The 20,000-nt window shown below is 43.1% G+C and overlaps 1 protein-coding gene across 1 annotated transcript in view; it reads right to left on the bottom strand.

Moving 5' to 3' along the window:
- The window catches only part of TDP1 (tyrosyl-DNA phosphodiesterase 1), an 83,635-nt gene that overhangs the window by 35,368 nt on the left and 28,267 nt on the right, over positions 1–20,000 (bottom strand). Inside the window, exons 8-13 of the mRNA XM_029239740.1 lie at positions 13,600–13,767; positions 13,071–13,149; positions 10,807–10,989; positions 10,146–10,194; positions 7,857–7,923; positions 6,231–6,338 (exon numbers count right to left, since the gene is read on the bottom strand). Coding sequence (XP_029095573.1) covers positions 6,231–6,338; positions 7,857–7,923; positions 10,146–10,194; positions 10,807–10,989; positions 13,071–13,149; positions 13,600–13,767 — 654 coding nt within the window. The remainder of the gene's footprint in view (positions 1–6,230; positions 6,339–7,856; positions 7,924–10,145; positions 10,195–10,806; positions 10,990–13,070; positions 13,150–13,599; positions 13,768–20,000) is intronic.

Genomic DNA, 20,000 nt, shown 5'->3' with positions numbered 1-20,000 from the left:
TGCACCTGGAAAAGTACCTGCTACATAGCAGGTGCCCAATAAATACGTGTTGAAATGAATGGTTAAATTTTATGATGCCCAAAATACAACACAGAACATTTCTTAGGTAGAAGGAAGATTATTTCATGGAAGATGGTGACCAGTTAGCTGTTCTTTAACTCAGGAGGGAAGGCTTGGATCCAATTCATCTGTGTGGCAGTGGAACACTGGGTTAATGTGATGTTTAGTCCCTGTATGTTCCTCCCCTCCCAGGCACCAACCTCGTGCTCCACTCTTCCCTGACCATCCACAAAGGCTCAGGGTGTCCATGATCAGTTCCAAAGAGAACTCCAAAATATACCATGTGTACACCGACCTTCTGAGTGCAACATCGCCAATAAACAATTCCACTTGACCGTCCCACTATAACAAATCAGTCTAATCGAGTTGGCCATTCTCCCACCGAAACCAGTTTCATTTCCTGACTTCTCTATTGATGATGGTGACCATCCCCCGTCTCCCTACCAGCCACACCCCAAGCCCAGGACTTGCCTTTGAAGCGTCTCCCACAGTCAATTACGCACAAAGTCTAGGCAGTGCTTTCACTGGTACAGCCTCCATCCTGGCCTTCGCTCGATTCCTCGTTAACAAATCTGTGCTGAGCGCCCCTCCATGCCAGGCACCGGAGGGCACTGAACAAGACAGAAATGGACTTGGCTCAGAGGTGAGAGGGGAAGCAAGTGATCACACAAGCAACCACACTGAAAGGGAAACAACACAGACCATGCAAGAAGCCCAGGGCATATGGACACCCTGCCTGGAACAGAGTAGTGTCTGGAAAGAGCAATGGCTAAAATAAGTAATATGTGTGCCATGAGTTGTTGGACAGATGGACACCAGGAGGCTGGGGAAGCAAGGAAAGTTTCAGTGACGTTTAAGCTGAGAGCTGAAAGTCAGTGTAGGCCTTGCTGGGTGAAAATCTACTTATGCAGAATGGTCAGAATTACACTGCAATTACATAACACATATACAACCAGCTGTTTGACAGAACCTCTTTGGTCCTAATGTAAATCCCATGAGAGCATGAACCTCTCATTCTAACGGTGGAGTAGGTACCACGGAGGGGCCACACGTATTGGACTATCATTAGTGACCCGTGTGTCAAGATTGTGCTCTTCCACTCCCAGTTCTTTCATTATACTTTATCAGTGAATTTACCGCTCCGAACTTAAAGTTGAACTCTTCTGCCTGTGGGTCAAATCTCCAAGAGTGGCACCTCACACCCTCGTGGCTGCTGTGCAGGTGAGGCGTCTGAGGCTCAGAGCGGTTAAGAAACTTGTTCACGGCAAAAGACTCGTTCAGGAGTAGACAGATCATCTCGTCCAGGACCGTCTGATGATGTAAAGCTCATACTCTCTCTTCTCTACAAGATGAGACAGAACAGTGAGCTCCCAAGCACACGCACAAGTGCTCTTAAGGATGTGCAGGAGGGAGAGACCAGTAGCGGCTGGCAAAGCCTCCTTGAGAAGAGGCCAGCCCTGAGCACAATACTGACGAGATGAGCAGCAGCTGGAGAGGCAGAGGAAAAGGACCAAGGCATCTGGAAAGGGGACTCCATGGGCTGCTGGCAGGATGACTTCAGGGGCAAAGGAGGCCAGCCCGGCAGCTGCTGGCAGCTCCCGCCAGGAAGTACAGGAGAAGCAAGGTGGAAACGGGGTGGCCAGGGTCTGAATGTCAACGGAGGACTCCAGACTTCAGCTTACAGGAAACGGGCGAGGATTCTGAACATGGGGCGGTGAGGAAGACCCGTGTCTCTGAAAGATGAATGGTCATGGACAACGAGGACAGGTGGCCTGGGAAGAGGACGACCTGTGCGATGGAACAGCAGACAGGCAATCATTTCAGAAGTCCAGGGATTAGAAAAGGAAACTTGGAGACATCTGAAGGACGAGTAAGCTTTGATAGCTATTTCGAAAGCGGCCACATGCCCACCTCAAGAATACAGTTGATCTCTTTCTAGTGAAATCATTTCTGTGTCTGGCTTCTGACATCTCTGAGATTCTGAGCATCTCAAAGGCACTACGTAAATCTTCTTATTGTTTTATCCCGAGTGCCCAGCATCCACAGGAGGAAGGACCTCGGTAAACGCTCCTAGGAAGGAAGAGCACAAGAGGACAGCTGGGCTTCAAGCCTGATGAGAGTGGGCAGGTGCCTCTGGGGCAAAGAGGGATGACGGGAAAGGAACCTCCTTCTAGATAGATGAGCTCGGTTTGGGAGATAAGGTTGGAAACAAAAACAAAAAAGAAAGGAGCTACTAGTAGATGTCACTTATACTTGGGATCTGTACCTTCCCTTGTTATGAAAGGGCTGGAGAGCGGGCTCTAAGTATGTTCTAAATTGTTATAGAAGTTACATTTCTCAGGTATCCTTTCATAAAACTGGAGCACTATGGGGGCTTTTTCTCTTTTACATAACAAAGTAAAACGTGCTGCAGTTTCTTTTGACCTAACTGGTCTTCACAGAAAACAGGAGCACTAAAACCGTATCTTAATTAAGAGGCATTAGAAGGTAGAGCTGAAGAGTGCCAGTCGTGGAGCCAAAGGCCTGGGGTTCAAATCCTGCTTCTACCACTTACTACCGTGTGACCACGGGCAGCCTTCTCAACCACTCATTTCTCCAAGTCCTCATGGAGCTGTTGTGAGCATTAAATGAATAAACGTACATAAAGCATTTAGAACAGCGTCTGGCATGTCGAAATCCCTGAATGAATGTTACTTGTTATCCTTTAAACATCTTGGCAAGTATAGTTTTCGGTCTAGGTGCTCCAGAATAAAATTAGAAGCCACAGATTCACAAAGACAAATTTCAAATTCTTCAATTAACTTGCAAGTTATAATTAAGCCAGTCAGTACTACAGCAGACATTCACAGTACAAAACCACCACCAAATATTAAATGTATCAACTGACAGTAGATGCTTCCTGGACTTAAGTGCAAGAACACAGGTGCACTTGTCTGAGAAGATCTGTTCTGAAGGTATCTGAATCTGTTTTTATTCATCTAGCTGCATGGACTCACTCAGATTCTCCCTGAAAGCCCCATGGGCTTTCTCAGCTCTGTGCCCTTCGCCCCCTAGCTCCTCGGCTCAGATTCCCCTCCCAATCCACCTGGTTTACGTCCAGACCTACCTTGAGACCTACATGAAATACCACTTTCTTTTCTTTAGCTGGTGGTCTCTCACACAACCAGACCCTGCTCCAGCCAGAAAATATGTTTCTAACACTGGTCCTTACACAGCGGAACGACGAGGGGCCAGCGTCGTCTCTCCCGGCAGCCCCTGCACGGCAGGAGCACGCCTCACTCTTTTTCCCAGTCGTGCTCCCAGGGCTGAGCACACACTGTCGTTAAACTATGAAACTCAGCCCGTAGAAAAGGATTACTCACGGGGTTAACTTAATCTCAACCTCCCTTAGTGCCCTTAAATCATAATCAGTAAATCTCATGCAACTTCTGTGAAGCACATCTATCCTTTTCACTCCACTTTGAGGAAAAACAATCCCCAAATTGTCTTTTCCAGGGAAAGTAAAGAGAGGCTCAAGACTGCAACACAGGACTGGAGACTTGAGACTCCAGGCTGCGGGCTGGCCCTATGGATTCTGGACTTTGAAGCTCCCACAATCGCGAGTCAATTCCTTAAAATAAAAATACCTCTCTGTGTATCTCATCTACTGGTTCCGTTTCTCTGGAGAACCCTGACTAACACGGCAGCGTGAGAGGAATCGTCCCTCCCTGCCCAGGACCCAACGTTTCCATTTCTATCCTACAGGCCAGCCCTCCAAACAGCCTCTCCTCTCCTTTAACCCTGGGTCCCCAGCACCAGGATTTCCATCTCTAGTAACCCTCAAAGACCCACAGCAAGCACTCTTACATAGAAGACTTCAACACTAACATCTTGGAGGAAAAGTCTACCTAATGGCAGGAGGGGGGTAAAAGAGATCACTTCTGATCACTCTGTGGATAAAAGGTGAGCTGCACGCTTTTCAATGCTTAATTTCTTGGGGCACCTGGTTTCTCAGCCAAAAAACCCATGATGCTAGACGAGACCACTTTTCCCCAATAACTGGTATGTTTCTTTATATTGCTCTGACCCTCTCACCCTATTTTGAGAAAAAACATTCTGCTAATAGTTAAGAGGATTTTAACCAAAGTTGGAAGAAGAGCCTTCAGATTCAATTCAACATTGCCGCTAAGTGGTATGTTTTCAGTAAGAGCCTCGATGAGTATAAAAACATAATATAATGGGTAGAGAATCTGTCAGATCTGATTGAGGGAAATGTCACATCATTTCAGGTACTCAACACAGAGCAAAACAACAAGCTTTGTAATAAAGTAGCCCTTGGGATGTATGATGGCCTACCACTCCGCAATGCTTCCAGTGGTAGCGTTGTAGAATCAGAAGCAAGTAGATAATTTCATTGAGTCCTATTGACTTATCAGCATATACAAGGAAGCGAAGGTCACACACAGCATCACGATGTGACAGAACCAGGATTAAAAGCCAGGTTTTTCTCCTTGCAACTTAGTAAGCTGGTTTAACAGACAGTTACTGAGCACAGAGGTGAGCTGACACTGAAATGTGGTCTCTGAGTATCCAGGTCACTTGGGAGGCTGTTCAAGGATCCACGTTGGGCCCCAATTCATGTTTTTGTTGGTTAACTTCATAGAAGACTGGGTAGTATTATAACTTAATTTCTCATCACTTGAATTCAGGAATACTGGTAATAATCTAGCTTTCTCAAGTGTGTTTTATTTAAAATACACTTGGGGGAGGAAGTAACAATCTCCCACTCACCAAGGCCCAAACTCCTCACCCACAGAGGGGCCACACGGCCTCCATGCCTCTGCTCTCCGTATCATTTCCTATCTGTCTCAGGCAATGACTTCTCCACCCAGGGGATCTACAGTTCAGGTCTCATACTCAGGTAACCTACTCTTTACAGGCAGAAGCTTCTCTTTTTATAGGCACACAGTAAAGAGAAGGGCACTAATTCCCCTGGCCATCCTTCACAGCCTTGAGGGCAGAGCTTGAACAAGTGTAATGACAGCTCTCATGTCATGGGCTGACATGTCTCCAGAACTGGGCTCTGTCATTTAACTCTCACAATAACCCCCAAAGGCAGCCATCACCTTTCCCATTTTATACAATAGGAAAGAGCCTCAGGTTAAATAAATTTCCCAAGTTCACAGAGCTAGTAAATAACAGAAGAGTCCGATCTTTAGGACTCAGGAGTATGCTTTCCCATTGTGCTATGGCTCCTCAGAGACGTCTGGGAAGCCCTCTCTCACATCTAACCTCCACCACTAACACTGTTTAGTCTCGGACCCGTATCCGGAGCCAGAGGCAAAGGTTAGCCACTAATTTCCATAAACTAGGAAAGTAACTTGGTTGCTTCTAAGTGGTTCTTTGGTTGAAAAGTGTGTTCATGAAAGCTTTTAAACTTCTGTTTAAAAGTTTGTTCATCATTAAAGAAATAATTCTACTCTGTGATACCTTAATTAGTTGCTGTTGGCATCAACTGTGTTATTAAATTATGAAGAGATGCCTAACGGTCTCTGTAGATTAGAAGCCAGGAACTAAAGTTCTAGTCCAGCTCTATTTTATAGCTTGTTATAAAAACAGACACAAAAATGCTAACAGGTAGGGACTTTCTTATAGGGGGTGACAAAAATAATCTAAAATTGGATTACTGTGATGGTTTCATAATTCTGTGAATATACTAAATCATTAAATTGTAGACTTCAAATTGGTAAACTTTATAGTATGTTAATTATATCTTAATAAAGATGTTTAAAAAAAACACAAAGAGATTAGATTGCTCAAGTTTCACTTATCTAAGAAGAAAATAATTAAGGAATATTAATTTTACCATGTTATTCTTCTTCTGTATTTACTCCAAATGTCAATTTGCCTAATTCCTATTTCTGAAGTATTAAATACAGAAGTAAACACAAACTTTATGCAAACTGTGTAAACATCTACACTTACAAGTAAAATCAGGCAATGATCCCTCTACCAAGGGATTCATGTCAAGGGCCTACTTTAAATAAGGCTCATATAAGACACACACATACACAAAGAAAACTAACAACAATCCACAAAGTCACTTTTTGGAACCCTATTCAGTACCCTTAGCAGGAGTTACAAATACACTTGTAACAACTCCTCCCATCAGGGACGTAAGAACTACGTACCTTGTGACAAGGAACCACGCAAGTTGACTGAAGTCTGGAGAGGGTCTCATATATGTCTTAATATGTGGCATGGCACTGCTGCGGCCTGACGTGTCAGCTGACCATTTGCTAGTGACGGGAAAGACACACATCACTAATTAGAAAATATAAATTGGTCATAGTCCTAGTATGAGGAAACTGTCTCAAAAGCAAACTCCTATCATCTAAAAAACAGTGAGTACACTGTTCTCTGTGATATGACCTGTGATATCTCCTTAAACTGTACTCAGCTAACAGCATAACACATGTTCATTTTAGAATGTAGGTACGTAGAAGAAAAATTTACCACCACCTACAAAAAGCACTGTAACCTTTCGTATGGCCTTCCCATCTTGTTATGAATACACATACATATTATTTCTATTGTGCTTTTAACCGCATGTATGCACATCTGGTCTCCTTGAAAGCAGGAACTGTGCTCCCGGAGCACGTTACTGAGTACAAGAGGCTCACCAAATGCTTGTTGAAAGAATAAAATACAAAATGGGAAAAATACAAACAGTATGAATATCAAAATGGAATGCTGAAAGGCAGGGGGACAATTCAGAAATATTCCGGTCAAATGCTGATATTCATATGTCTGAGTTTGGTTTCTAAGTTTCCAACATTTTTAGGACTACGGTTCCATGGGAAAAAAATTACCTATATTATGAGGCAACAATCCTTACTTATGAAAATAAGAGGATGGTCCCTCAAGAAAACAAGATTGTCTGCAAGAGTAAAATCAAGATTAGGTAGATTTGTTATTAGATTGTTACATTCACTTGTATGAAGACAATACTGAAAGGAGTTCAATTTTTTAAAATGTCCTCTGCAAAACCAAACATTTCCAAAGAAAGCATTAAAGAAAGGCTCCAGGATGAATGGCGTACTGAATTAGACTGAAAGCTTTTTTTTTTTTTTTGGCCTCGCTGCACCACACGTGGGATCTTAGTTCCCCGACCAGGGACTGAACCCGGGCCCTCGGCAGTGAAAGCGTGGAGTCCTAACCACTGGACCGCCAGGGAACTCCCAGACTAAAAGCTAGAGAAATGTAATCTGCCTTCGTTTCTGGCGTCCAGCATAATGAATGCTTGTTGAAGCAAGTATGAAACTAGAACTGGCCCAGAACATGCAGGATGTGCAGCCACTGCAGCCAGAAGAGGACGCGGGACACCCCGCTCACCTGAACACTCGGCCATTTGCTGACTGTTACAACAAGCCAAAGGCACCCCGTGCCCTGGAGAGAGTGGCGTGGATTCTTCCCCCGGTAAGCCTGTGGTTTCACAGAGTATGAATGTGTAGACGGAAGGATGACATATTTTGGAAATATGGACGAAAATGCTGCTTATGTAAATTCGAAACTTCCCAACATGTTCTTTTATTTACCTTTTTCTCTGTATGCCAATATTTGACTCTTTGGTATTAAAAACCATTTCCAAGAAATGTTTAGAACCTTGTTTTAAATGATTTCTATCACTAACATATGCAGATAAAAAATATAGCTATATTATATAAGGTCCTTTTTTTAAAAAAAGTCATACTGACAAATAACATTCTTATTTTACCCTAAGGAAGCAAAGGCAGCATTCTAAACCTATTACTTACTGAAAATAGGAATGGAGCCAATTCTGTTTCTCTGCCGTCTGGATGCTATAGGGAAGAGAGCCCCCAGCTTTTAAAATAAGAAAAATAAAAAAATGAAAATTACTGACTATAATTTGAGGATCCTTTGTTAAGAAGAAAATCTACAGCAAACAGTTGGAAGGTAAAAGAAAACCACTACTTACTTCATCTTATGGAATAGTTCTTTGAAAGAAAATGGCTAAACAAACCTGCTTTGGGTTTGCTCTCTCAATGGGGTTTCCTTTCTTAGTTTCCTTTCTTAGGTATGCATGTCAAATAGTAAATGTTTACCATCTGAATAGAAAAAGGTATTTAATCACTGGGGTGGTAGTGGTGGTGGACATTTAACATCTATAATAGCACAGATCTGAAATGTTAGGAAAGACCAGAGAATGAATCTCTGCCCATCCTGCTGTCCTCATGCAGGTGAGACACCCTTAGCCACATTTTGCAAGATGAGGTTTGGTGCACCTGTTTTTTGCCCAAGACCAGGACACTCAGGGGAAGGCACACTAGGATAAAAACTTGGTTCTCCTGCCTCCTTCACCTTTTACACTGATATCTCCAAATAGACTTTGTCCTAGCTACACAGATTCTTACAAATGAAATAAAAGGATCACTAAATTAAAATGTTCAGTAAACAGGTATATTTTTAAAAAGGAATTCTAAAAGCCATAGTCCTACAAAGAGAACGAAGATACAGTTCCAAATGGAAACACAATTAGAAGCCAATTTTTGTTCCTCTTTGAAAGGAAGAAAGTTCACTGTAGATTCATCAGTGACTTTCCAAACACGTTAGAACTTCTCCATAGTAATCTATATCCAAAGAGGGCTTTAAATTTCTGACACATCGAATAAGCCATGTTGTATCTCCCACTACAAATTAACTAAGAACATAGCTGAGGTTTCAAGGACCAGTTACCCAATAGCTTTATTGAAAATACCAAGTTCTTCCCTACTAAAAAACATGCTTTGCATGGATCTAGCCTATTAGAAGTACAGAAAGGAGGGGGAAAAAAAAAAAAGCAGCCAAACCAACCAGAAAATCACCATGTCCCTGAGTCTCGGTGAAGTGATTTTAGCTTGCCATTAAAAAGCAACAAATGGGGCTTCCCTGGTGACGCAGTGGTTGGGAGTCTGCCTGCCGATGCAGAGGACACGGGTTCGTGCCCCGGTCCGGGAGGATCCCACATGCCGCAGAGCGGCTGGGCCCGTGAGCCATGGCCGCTGAGCCTGCGCGTCCGGAGCCTGTGCTCCACAACGGGAGAGGCCACAGAAGTGAGGGGCCCGCGTACCGCAAAAAAAAAAAAAAGCAACAAATGGGCTAATACACTCCAAACTCTACTGAGATTTTCCTGGCAGGGTCACATGTAGTTTGATAAGCAATGAATGGACTAAGCTGGTCTAATTCAGAGCACTCTGCTTCCAGCCATAAGCAAATGCCAATCAGACTTCCCCTTTTTCCAAGGCATTACCCTGTGTGGGATTCTGGTTAATACCTCCTGAATGCACTATCTGGGGGGGGGGGGCTGGCTGAATTCTAAATAAGTTTAGTGCCCAGCACTGACGTAAGGGAAATAGAGGACAAGACTGAAAGATGTCTACAAAACAGTCCTAGGATTTACAGATGAAGCTCTTGCAAGACAAGATATATCAACTGGGTTATACCAAAGGTTTCATCTCAGTATTAAGCATAAGTTCCGGACCTTCAATATTATCTGTATCTGGAATTCAAATCTGGAAGAACCACACAGTACTTCAGGCAGGGGGGATGTGGGGAGAGAGAGGTCAGAGAAAGGTATGACACACAGCTGTAGGGGAAGCTGGTTTTATCCGGACGTCTTGTGTGGACAACCAATCTGCTGGTGGCAGAAGTGAGAACAATCCTATTGGTAAAAATATCAATCACTCGGAGCATTATTGTGAGGATTAAATAACACACAAATTGCCCAACTGCATGGCATCATCTTTGGAACACAGCACTGCTCAATATTACCTACTGTCATGATCCTTATCTAGTTAAGAGAGAATAATCTCTAAATTTCTAACCAACACTTTTCTGGTCTCAAGGAGGAAGGCGTTTTTATTACTTGTTTTAAAAAGTTTACCAGGGCCATGTATAACTGAATCACTTTGCTGTACACCTGAAACTAACACAACATTATAAATCAGCTATATCCCAATAAAATTAAAAAAGATAACGTTTACCAGGGCATTTATGAAATACACAAACACACAAAATACAATCGGGACAGTTTCCCCAACAATTACCTGGATATCCTTCTAAGCTGGTCCGCACGTTTTCCACTGAAGGATAGATCTAAAAAAAAAACAACACTTGGAATGTACCACATGGAAGAACTATTTGTTAAAAGGAATGAAGATTCGTTTTTAAGAAAATGAAAATCTCAATTAGAAATACCTAAAGACTTAGAAAACGTGCTTTAAATTTTAAACAAGTTCCCATCTTACTGAAAAAAATTGAACTTCTAGTAATTGAACTACAGAAAGCAGTTATAGTCAATGAAAGAAAATTACATTTCCATTTGAGTATTTTTTTCCCTCTGAAATGACAAATTAACACTGAATTGAATGCAAAATTATTAATTCAAAGGTCTCTAAATTAATAATGCTCATAATTCTGCTGGCAATGCTTTATCAAGTATTTTTTCCCTTGGCTTGACGACCTCAAGGAAGGAATGGAGAATTCGCAGGCTAGTCTGTAGCTGAGATGGAGCTCTGAGCAAAACCAGCAAGCTCCCAGCACCAAATGATATTAGGGCCACTTGATTACAAATGACTATGCTAAGGGACTGCTGCTTCCATCCCCAAACCACGGAATGAAACATCTCTCTATGACAACAAGGACTGATTTGATTCTTCCCCTGGACTAGAGGATAAGAACAGTGACCTCGAGGAGGGGGACACTCACCAGATGAAGAGGAACAGCACTTCCTAGGGCCCTGCTTTCTTTGCCCAGTGTCACCAAGCTCTCTTTAAACTCAGAACACAACCATTTTGATTCATCGGCCCCCAGGGAGCCAACGCTTGAGAACTGACCTACTATAGGCCAGGACTCTGCTTTAGGTATGGACAAGGCATGCTCTTTCAGAATCTGTGAGAGAATAAAAACGAATGCTACCGTTACTCCAAACACGTGAACAGAAATGCTGTGACAACTCAGAACATGGTTTTCTGCCCTTGGAATGCCTCGTTCACAAGGAAAGGCTGAAAATATTAGCAACCAAGTTCATACCCATGTGTAGTTTTTTTTCCTTCTTTGGGAAATATTTTTAAACACTGAAGATATTTTATTTTAATGGAGTAAGTGGACACAAGTATTCTTCCAAAATTCTTTGATTTGTACTAAAAGCAAAAACAGATTAAAAAAAATAAAAAGAAGACCCATTTTAGTAGCAATGTCAGATAAAGCACCAACCTGCCATAGGAAATTAGATTTTTGCCTTGAAGTTGCAATGGTTTAACATACCTAAACAATACTAGGAGGTCAAGCTATTGTATATTTTGACTCGTATCATTTGAAAGAGGTTTAACCCTTGGGGCCTAGGCAGCTGTGATGCTCTGGAAATAAAAGGGAATATATTTACATATAGATACATACTACCATAAGCACTGCAGAAGACTGACCTGCATTTCCTGCTTTGTCTGATATTTATGCAAAGCTGCAGAAACAATTCAGAAAATACTGGGAAATTTTATCCATTTAAACACATACCGAGGGTCTTTCCTAGAGGCTGGAGATGGCAACAACAAAAAAAAGCCGCAGTTCCTGCCCCAGTGGAGCTCATATTCTGACGGATGTATTGTCTAGTTTATATGTATTATTTTCCTTACCACAGTGTAGGCATTAATATTTATAAACACACTTCCCCAAAGAGCCCAAACAGTTCTCAACTTCCACCCTGGGTGCAGCATGGCATAGGAAACAGGACTGAGCCAACAAGACTCAGCTTCTATTTTGGGCTATTGTGGGCTCAGTCCTTGATCAGGTACATGACCCTAGCCAAGTCCCTGGGCTTCTCTTTACACCTCAGTGGAACACACGTCTGATCACCCATCTTCCCTGGAATGCAGCTATGATGCACCACGAGTTTCTGGCAGTGGAAAGCGGTCGCAAACTCCAAGGTGCTCCTCAGCTTTCAATAAGATTGGGATGCTGCACAGTATGTGCGATCACCTGGCCGTTCTGAAACACTGGCCCACAGGCTAATACACACTAGTGCTTACCGAACACTCAACACATGCCCTGCATTCATTCCCTCATTTAATCCTTACGTAATTCTGTGAGGGAAGTACTACTATTATGCCCATTTTATGGATGTCAAGAGGGGTTAGGGAGCAAGGCAAGATCACATGGCTTGTAACCAGGTCAGGATTTGGCCCTGGGTGTGGGTATCCGCCCACAAAGTTGTGCACTTAGCCAGTATGTGGGACCCTCTCCGCCCCAGGTCAAGACAGAAAGATGGTGGCTTCAAGACCTTGCCCGCTTTCAGCTGTGGTCTCACTTACAAAAGGAAATTAAAGTGAAAAGTTGTCATTGGCCGGGCGGAATTCTCACACAACATAATTTATGGAAAAAGAGGGGCTTTTAAGAAAGCCCCTTTGAGGAATTTACCAAGGTCGATAAACTGACTCCTAAGAGAGGTGGAGAAAACTTTAAGCTTTAACTTGCTGGTTGTTTTATTTTGTTAAAGATCCTTCTTGGCTTATTTTCATACAAGCAGCAAATGTCATTGCCATAATTACAGTTCTCAGGGCAATGGTTTAGCAAACAAAACACATCATAGCTCAGCTGTAGTCTTCACTCAACACTATTTTCTGTTCTTTGTCGAATTTGTGTTAAAAATCCTTGATGTGCTGATGAAAAGCTATAATACTTACATGAATAAAAAATCTCTATCTTTATTACAAGAAATAAAAAAAACTAAAAATCCTCCATATACTTTTGCCATTTAGAATTGTTAACTCTACACCTATAAATGAGGCAAAATGTTAAAATGCAAGTAATTACTGGAAACTATAATTAGACAATCAATTATCAAGTGCCTACTATTTGCCCAGAATTGTGCTAGAGATACTACGAAGCTGCCTTCAAAATATACCAATTATAAATGAAAAAGGACAGAACATACATTACATTTTTAAAAAATGGTAAAATAGTAAAAATTCTGTTACCTTCCTAAGCCTAAAATGTCCCCAATTATCTTTCTGATTTCCTTGAAAGCGTCCCGGGGTTGAGCCAATAAGGTAAACACTAAAAAGATATAAAGCACAAGTTATAGAACATAGTGATTTGTGGACTCCCCAAATCACAAAATATGCATGAAAAGTAACATTAAGCAAGAAATATTCTAAGAGCCAACCCACTTTCTTGAGATGCCTCTTCAGACTGACACTTAAAATCAGTTTTGAGCACATCAAGTAATGGTGGGACACCCACGGAGTGTGAGGTACCAGGCAAAGAGCTCAGCAATTTTAAGAGAAAGCTCTCCAGCTGGGATGGGAGGGGGTGGGGTGATGGCACTCAGGTGAGGGGCAAGATCTCCCAGCCTCCACTTCAGTGCCCGAGGACCAGGAGGTGCAGACAGTGACAGGCCTGTTCTCATCACGTGCCGAAGGACAGCCATCTCCTGCCAGGTCCCCGTGTCCCAGACCTCGCATGGCACTCAAGGTAAGCACCCCAAGTTGCTAAGACGCCACGTACTTTGTTTCTGAGAGGTCGTGCTCCTGGATGGTATCTATCCACTCCTTGAGGGGAGAGGTGTTATAAGCCATCAAGTAGCTGATGAGGTCAGCTTTAAAGTGTGTGGTTGATTCTCCAGATCTGTGGGTCCCATGGACTATTCGTGGGTACAAGGGGCTCAACCACATTCTGGAATGGAAAAAAATATATATAACCTTTAAGTCAGAAGCACAGCTGATCACAGTGGTAGCTCTGTATTGATTAGGCACTCACCCTAAGGAAGAGGTGAATTCTCACTACCTCTCTCCATGGTAGGTAAGGTCATCCTTATAAAACATGAAAAAAATCTGATGGCACCACTCCAATGGTTCCCATCATATTCAGAATTATTTTTGAAAACCTCACTGTGAATTTAAGACCCAGTAAGACCTGGCCTCTGTCCACCTCTCCCAACTCAGTCTCTCCATGCTCCCTCCTTCATTCACGTACCTTCCCCCTCGCACCTCTACATCATTTTTAAAGACTTGATGACAACAGTTAAGTGTTCTACTCCTAACTGCTATAGCAACTCCACACCACCAGCAGTAACCCCAGCAAGGTTCTGCCCATGCCTACGTCAATGTAGCTCTTTAGCCAAGTGGAAAATAAAAGTTATCTAAGAAAAAAATGTGCAAATGTTTTCAATAAACAAACTCATTTTCATATATAACATATGGGATATATATATATCCCACATCTGGTGTCTGGAATGAGTATAGACCACATTTAGTCATGTTACATTAACACTAACCTCAGACTTTCAAATAATTCAGTAAAAAAACTTTAAAGACATCTTTCATCAATTCTTTGTCAGTGTACTTTGCCAAAACTTCTATATCATACCCACAAATGGCAAACAAGCACAGCGAAACCCAGTCCTTCTGTGAAGTGGTCCCTCATAGATTACAAAGAAGTATGGCTTCAAACTTCTTGTGCTGTTTCTTCAACAGCAAAATCAGGTTAACAGCCCTGCCTCACCAAGGCGCCCAGAGGTAACGAACAGGGTCTAACTTAAAGCAGCCTCAGCAAGTACGAGCTGTGTCTGCCTTTTTCCCCTTCTTGGGTTATTTCCACACTTCTACCCAACAAGCCAAAAGAGAAACTGCCCGATTCCTCTTTCACTCAGCGGCCCTCCAAGGAGACTAGTAAGAGGCAGGCTGTCAGGGCAGGAAGGATCCAGGACCATGAGGATCCTGGCTGTGCGTCTTGTGAATTCTGTACACGTTTCTAGCAGTGACAAGTCACACCTTCCCTTCCCACCTCGAGGTGACCCCTCGCATGAGGGGTTATACTTGTGACCAGGACGGGAGTCCAGGCTCTGGACCTGGATCTGCTACTACCTGGTTGTGTCATTCTGGGCAAGCTCGGTGACCCCTCTGGGCCTCCCTCTGACCCTGTGCGTGTAACGCGACCATGTCGGGCTGGCTGGCTAAGGTCTCTCCTCCCAGTAGCAACTCGGAGCCCACAGGGTGAGTGGGGCTCCTCCTGGATTAGAGGTTCACTCACGAGAGTTCTGAATGAGGAACATGACAGATGACGACTTTCTAAACGAGGATACCAAGATGTGAGGCGTTTTCAACATTTCAAAAATAAGAAATCACCCTGGGCCAAATAATTTTAAAATTGAGAAATTAACAGGTGGACCAAGAAGCAGGTGAAAAGGATGGCTGGAACACATGTGGAGAAGGCAAAAATCAGCAGAGCCATGATAGGATGACCAGGAAATGAGATTACACAAAAAAACTACTTTTAAATATTGGGCTGGCCAAAAAGTTCATTTGGGTTTTTCCATAAGGTCTTACGGAAAAACCCGAACGAACCTTTTGGCCAAGCCAATATTTTAAAAAGTTACAACTCACGACATGAAAGTATCAGAGAGAGTAGAAGCTAGACTAACCGTGAGGTAACAGCACCTCCTATTCTGGGCTGGCCGGCAGAGGAAAGTTGGAGGGAGATTTCATACCCTTGGTACTTCTGAGTTTTGAACCGCGTGCAGTTTTTTTAAATAAAGGAGAAAAATGAACACCGGAGCCATTTACCCTTAATCCCTTCCCCAAAGTAGCCAACCCAGAGATGCCTAAGGAAACAGGCCTGGCTGCCTATAAACTCAAGCTCCAGAGGCGCTAGAGGCTGTGGGTGGGATTCTTTGAGCCACAGGAGAGCGAATTCGATAAATCCCTTTAGCTATGTTAGTTATTGTTCCCTCAAGAACAAGCTATGTTAATATCACTTCCTTTTTTAGATGGGGCTACATATGAGTCATGAGTCGCAGAATGCAAGCTAGCAGCTTAGAAGCTCCTGGGGCAGCAAAGACCTCGTTTACCGGAAACTCTGTGGATCAAGAGCACTGCGAATGCTTTCTCCCATTCTGAGGGCTGTCTTTCGGTCTTCTTTATGGTTTCCTTTGCTGTGCAAAAGCTTTCAAGTTTCATTAGGTCTCATTTGTTTATTTTTGTTTTTATTTCCATTTCTCTAGGAGGTGGGTCAAAAAGGATCTTGCTGTGATTTATGTCATAGTGTTCTGCCTATGTTTTCCTCTAAGAGTTTGATAGTGTCTGGCCTTACATTTAGGTCTTTAATCCACTTTTTTTTTTTTTTTTGCAGTACGCAGGCCTCTCACTGTTGTGGCCTCTCCCATTGCAGAGCACAGGCTCCGGACGCGCAGGCTCAGCGGCCATGGCTCACGGGCCCAGCCGCTCCGCGGCATGTGGGATCTTCTCGGACCGGGGCACGAACCTGCGTCCCCTGCATCAACAGGTGGACTCTAAACCACTGCGCCACCAGGGAAGCCCTTTAATCCATTTTGAGTTTATTTTTGTGTATGGTGTTAGGGAGTGTTCTAATTTCATACTTTTACATGTACCTGTCCAGTTTTCCCAGCACCACTTACTGAAGAGGCTGTCTTTTCTCCACTGTATATTCTTGCCTCCTTTATCAAAGATAAGGTGACCGTATATGAGTGGGTTTATCTCTGGGCTTTCTAACCTGTTCCATTGATCTATCTTTCTGTTTTTGTGCCAGTACCATACTGTCTTGATTACTGTAGCTTTGTAGTATAGTCTGAAGTCAGGGAGCCTGATTCCTCCAGCTCCATTTTTTGTTCTCAAGATTGCTTTGGCTATTCGGAGTCTTTTGTGTTTCCATACAAATTGTGAAATTTTTTGTTCTAGTTCTGTGAAAAATGTCAGTGGTAGTTTGATAGGGATTGCACTGAATCTGTAGATTGCTTTGGGTAGTAGAGTCATTTTCACAATGTTGATTCTTCCAATCCAAGAACATGGTATATCTCTCAATCTATTTGTATCATCTTTAATTTCATCAGTGTCTTATACGGATAAAGAAGATGTGGCAGACTCTGGGAGGGCTCACACCAAGGAGTACTTCCCAGAACTTCTGCTGCCAGTGTCTTTGTCCCTTGGTGAGCCACAGCTGCCCCCCGCCTCTGCAGGAGACCCTCCAACACTAGCAGGCCCGCCCCGCACTCCGTGACCCTCCCTACTCCTGGCCTGAGTGAGCCAGAGCCTCCGAATCAGCGGCTCCTTTAACCCCGTCCTGCCTGAGCAAAGAACAGACGCCCTCCGGCGACCTACACGCACAGGCGGGGCCAAATCCAAAGCTGAGCCCCTGGGAGCTGTGAGAACAAAGAAGACAAAGGGAAATCTCTCCCAGCAGCCTCAGAAGCAGCAGATTAAAGCTCCACAATCAACTTGATGTACCCTGCATCTGTGGAATACATGAATAGACAACGAATCATCCCAAATTAAGGAGCCGTGTGGATGAAAGGCTCTTGGTGCTGCAGCCAGGAGTTAGTGCTGTGCCTCTGAGGTGGGAGAGCCAACTTCAGGACACTGGTCCACAAGAGGCCTCCCAGCTGCATATAATATCAAACGGCGAAAATCTCCCAGAGATCTCCATCTCAACGCCAGCACCCAGCTTCATGCAACAACCAGCAAGCTACAGTGCTGGACATCATATGCCAAACAACTAGCAAGACAGGAACACAACCCCACCCATTAGCAGAGAGGCTGCCCAAAATCATAGTAAGTCTACAGACACCCCAAAACACATCACCAGACGTGGACCTGCCCACCAGAAAGACAAGATCCAGCCTCATCCACCAGAACACAGGCACCAGTACCCTCCACCAGGAAGCCTACACAACCCACTGAACCAACCTTAGCCACTGGGGACAGACACTAAAAACAAGAGGAACTACGAACCTTCAGCCTGCAAAAAGGAGACCCCAAACACAGTAAGATAAGCAAAATGAAAAGACAGAAAAACACACAGCAGATGAAGGAGCAAGATAAAAACCCACCAGACCTAACAAATGAAGAGGAAATAGGCAGTCTACCTGAAAAAGAATTCAGAATAATGATAGTAAAGATGATCCAAAATCTTGGAAATAGAAGACAAAATGCAAGAAACATTTAACAAGGACCTAGAAGAACTAAAGATGAAACAAACAATGATGAACAACACAATAATGAAATGAAAAATACTCTAGATGGGATCAATAGCAGAATCACTGAGGCAGAAGAACGGATAAGTGACCTGGAAGATAAAATAGTGGAAATAACTACTGCAGAGAAGAATAAAGAAAAAAGAATGAAAAGAACTGAGGACAGTCTCAGAGACCTCTGGGACAACATTAAACCCACCAACATTCGAATTATAGGGGTTCCAGAAGAAGAGAAAAAGAAAGGGACTGAAAAAATAATTTGAAGAGATTATAGTTGAAAACTTCCCTAATACGGGAAAGGAAATAGTTAATCAAGTCCAGGAAGCACAGAGAGTCCCATACAGGATAAATCCAAGGAGAAATACGCCAAGACACATATTAATCAAACTGTCAAAAATTAAATACAAAGAAAGCATATTAAAAGCAGCAAGGGAAAAACAACAAATAACACACAAGGGAATCCCCATAAGGTTAACAGCTGATCTTTCAGCAGAAACTCTGCAAGCCAGAAGGGAGTGGCAGGACATATTGAAAGTGTTGAAGGAGAAACCCTGCAACCAAGATTACTCTACCCAGCAAGGATCTCATTCAGATTTGATGGAGAAATTAAAACCTTTACAGACAAGCAAAAGCTGAGAGAGTTCAGCACCACCAAACCAGCTCTACAACAACTGCTAAAGGAACTTCTCTAGACAAGAAACACAAAAGAAGGAAAAGACCTACAATAACGAACCCAAAACAATTAAGAAAATGGGAATGGGAACCTACATATTGATAATTACCTTAAATGTAAATGGACTAAATGCTCCCACCAAAAGACACAGATTGGCTGAATGGATACAAAAACAAGACACATATATTTGCTGTCTACAAGAGACCCACTTCAGACCTAGAGACACATACAGACTTTTTATTGGAGTATAATTGCTTTACAATGATGTGTTTGGTTTCTGCCTTTATAACAAAAGTGAAATCAGTTATACATATTTTCCCATATCCTCTTCGGAAGGGGAATCTCTTCCCTCTGTTCCTCTCCGCTCCCTCCCCCCAGGGAGCAGGAGGGGCAGGGTTGCGGTTCCCCTTCGGGGCCTATCCCAGCCCCTCTATTGGTCCACAACCAGAGCTGATCTTACTGTGCTAATGCGGCTGCTTCCCACTAGCTATCTGTTTTACGTTTTGGTAGTGTATATATGTCCATGCCACTCTCTCACTTTGTCACACGCTTACCCTTCCCCCTCGCCCCCTATCCTCAGTACATTCCTCTATTAGGTCTGTGTTTTATTCCGTTTACCCCTAGGTTCTTCATGACCTTTTTTTCCCTTAGATTCCATATATATGTGTTAGCATACGGTATTTGTTTTTCTCTTTCTGACTTCCTTCCCTTCTGTATGACAAGACTCTAGGTCCATCCACCTCACTACAAATACTCAATTAGTTTTCTTTTTATGGCTTAAGTTAGTATTCCATAGTATATATGTGCCACATCTGTCTTTTTTTTTTTCATTTTAACTATCTTTATTGAGTATAATTGCTTTACAATGGGTATGTTGCTTCAGCTTCACCACAAAATGAATCAGTTATATATATACATATGTTTCCCATATCTCTTCCATGCTTGCTCTCCCTCCCTCCCACCCTCCCGCTCCCACCCCTCCAGGCGGTCACAATCACCGAGCTGATCTCTCTGGCTATGCGCTGCTTCCCCTGCTATCTACCTTACGTTGGTAGTGGTATATATGTCCCCATGCCCTCCGCCAGCTTTGTCCACGTTGACCCTTCCCCCTCCCCATACCTCAATCCATTCCTCTAGTAAGCGGTGTCTTTATTCCTGTTTCAGCCCCCTAGGTTTTTCAGACATTTCTTAATTTCCATATATATGTGTTAGCATACGTATTTGTCTCTCTCTTTCTGACTTCTTCAG

This window comes from Monodon monoceros, unplaced genomic scaffold (genome assembly GCF_005190385.1).
Source record: "Monodon monoceros isolate NGI ecotype Baffin Bay Population unplaced genomic scaffold, NGI_Narwhal_1 Super_Scaffold_21, whole genome shotgun sequence".
Taxonomy (NCBI): domain Eukaryota; kingdom Metazoa; phylum Chordata; class Mammalia; order Artiodactyla; family Monodontidae; genus Monodon; species Monodon monoceros.
The sequence above is the reverse complement of the archived record's forward strand: the minus strand, read 5'-3'. Positions and strand labels throughout refer to the sequence as shown.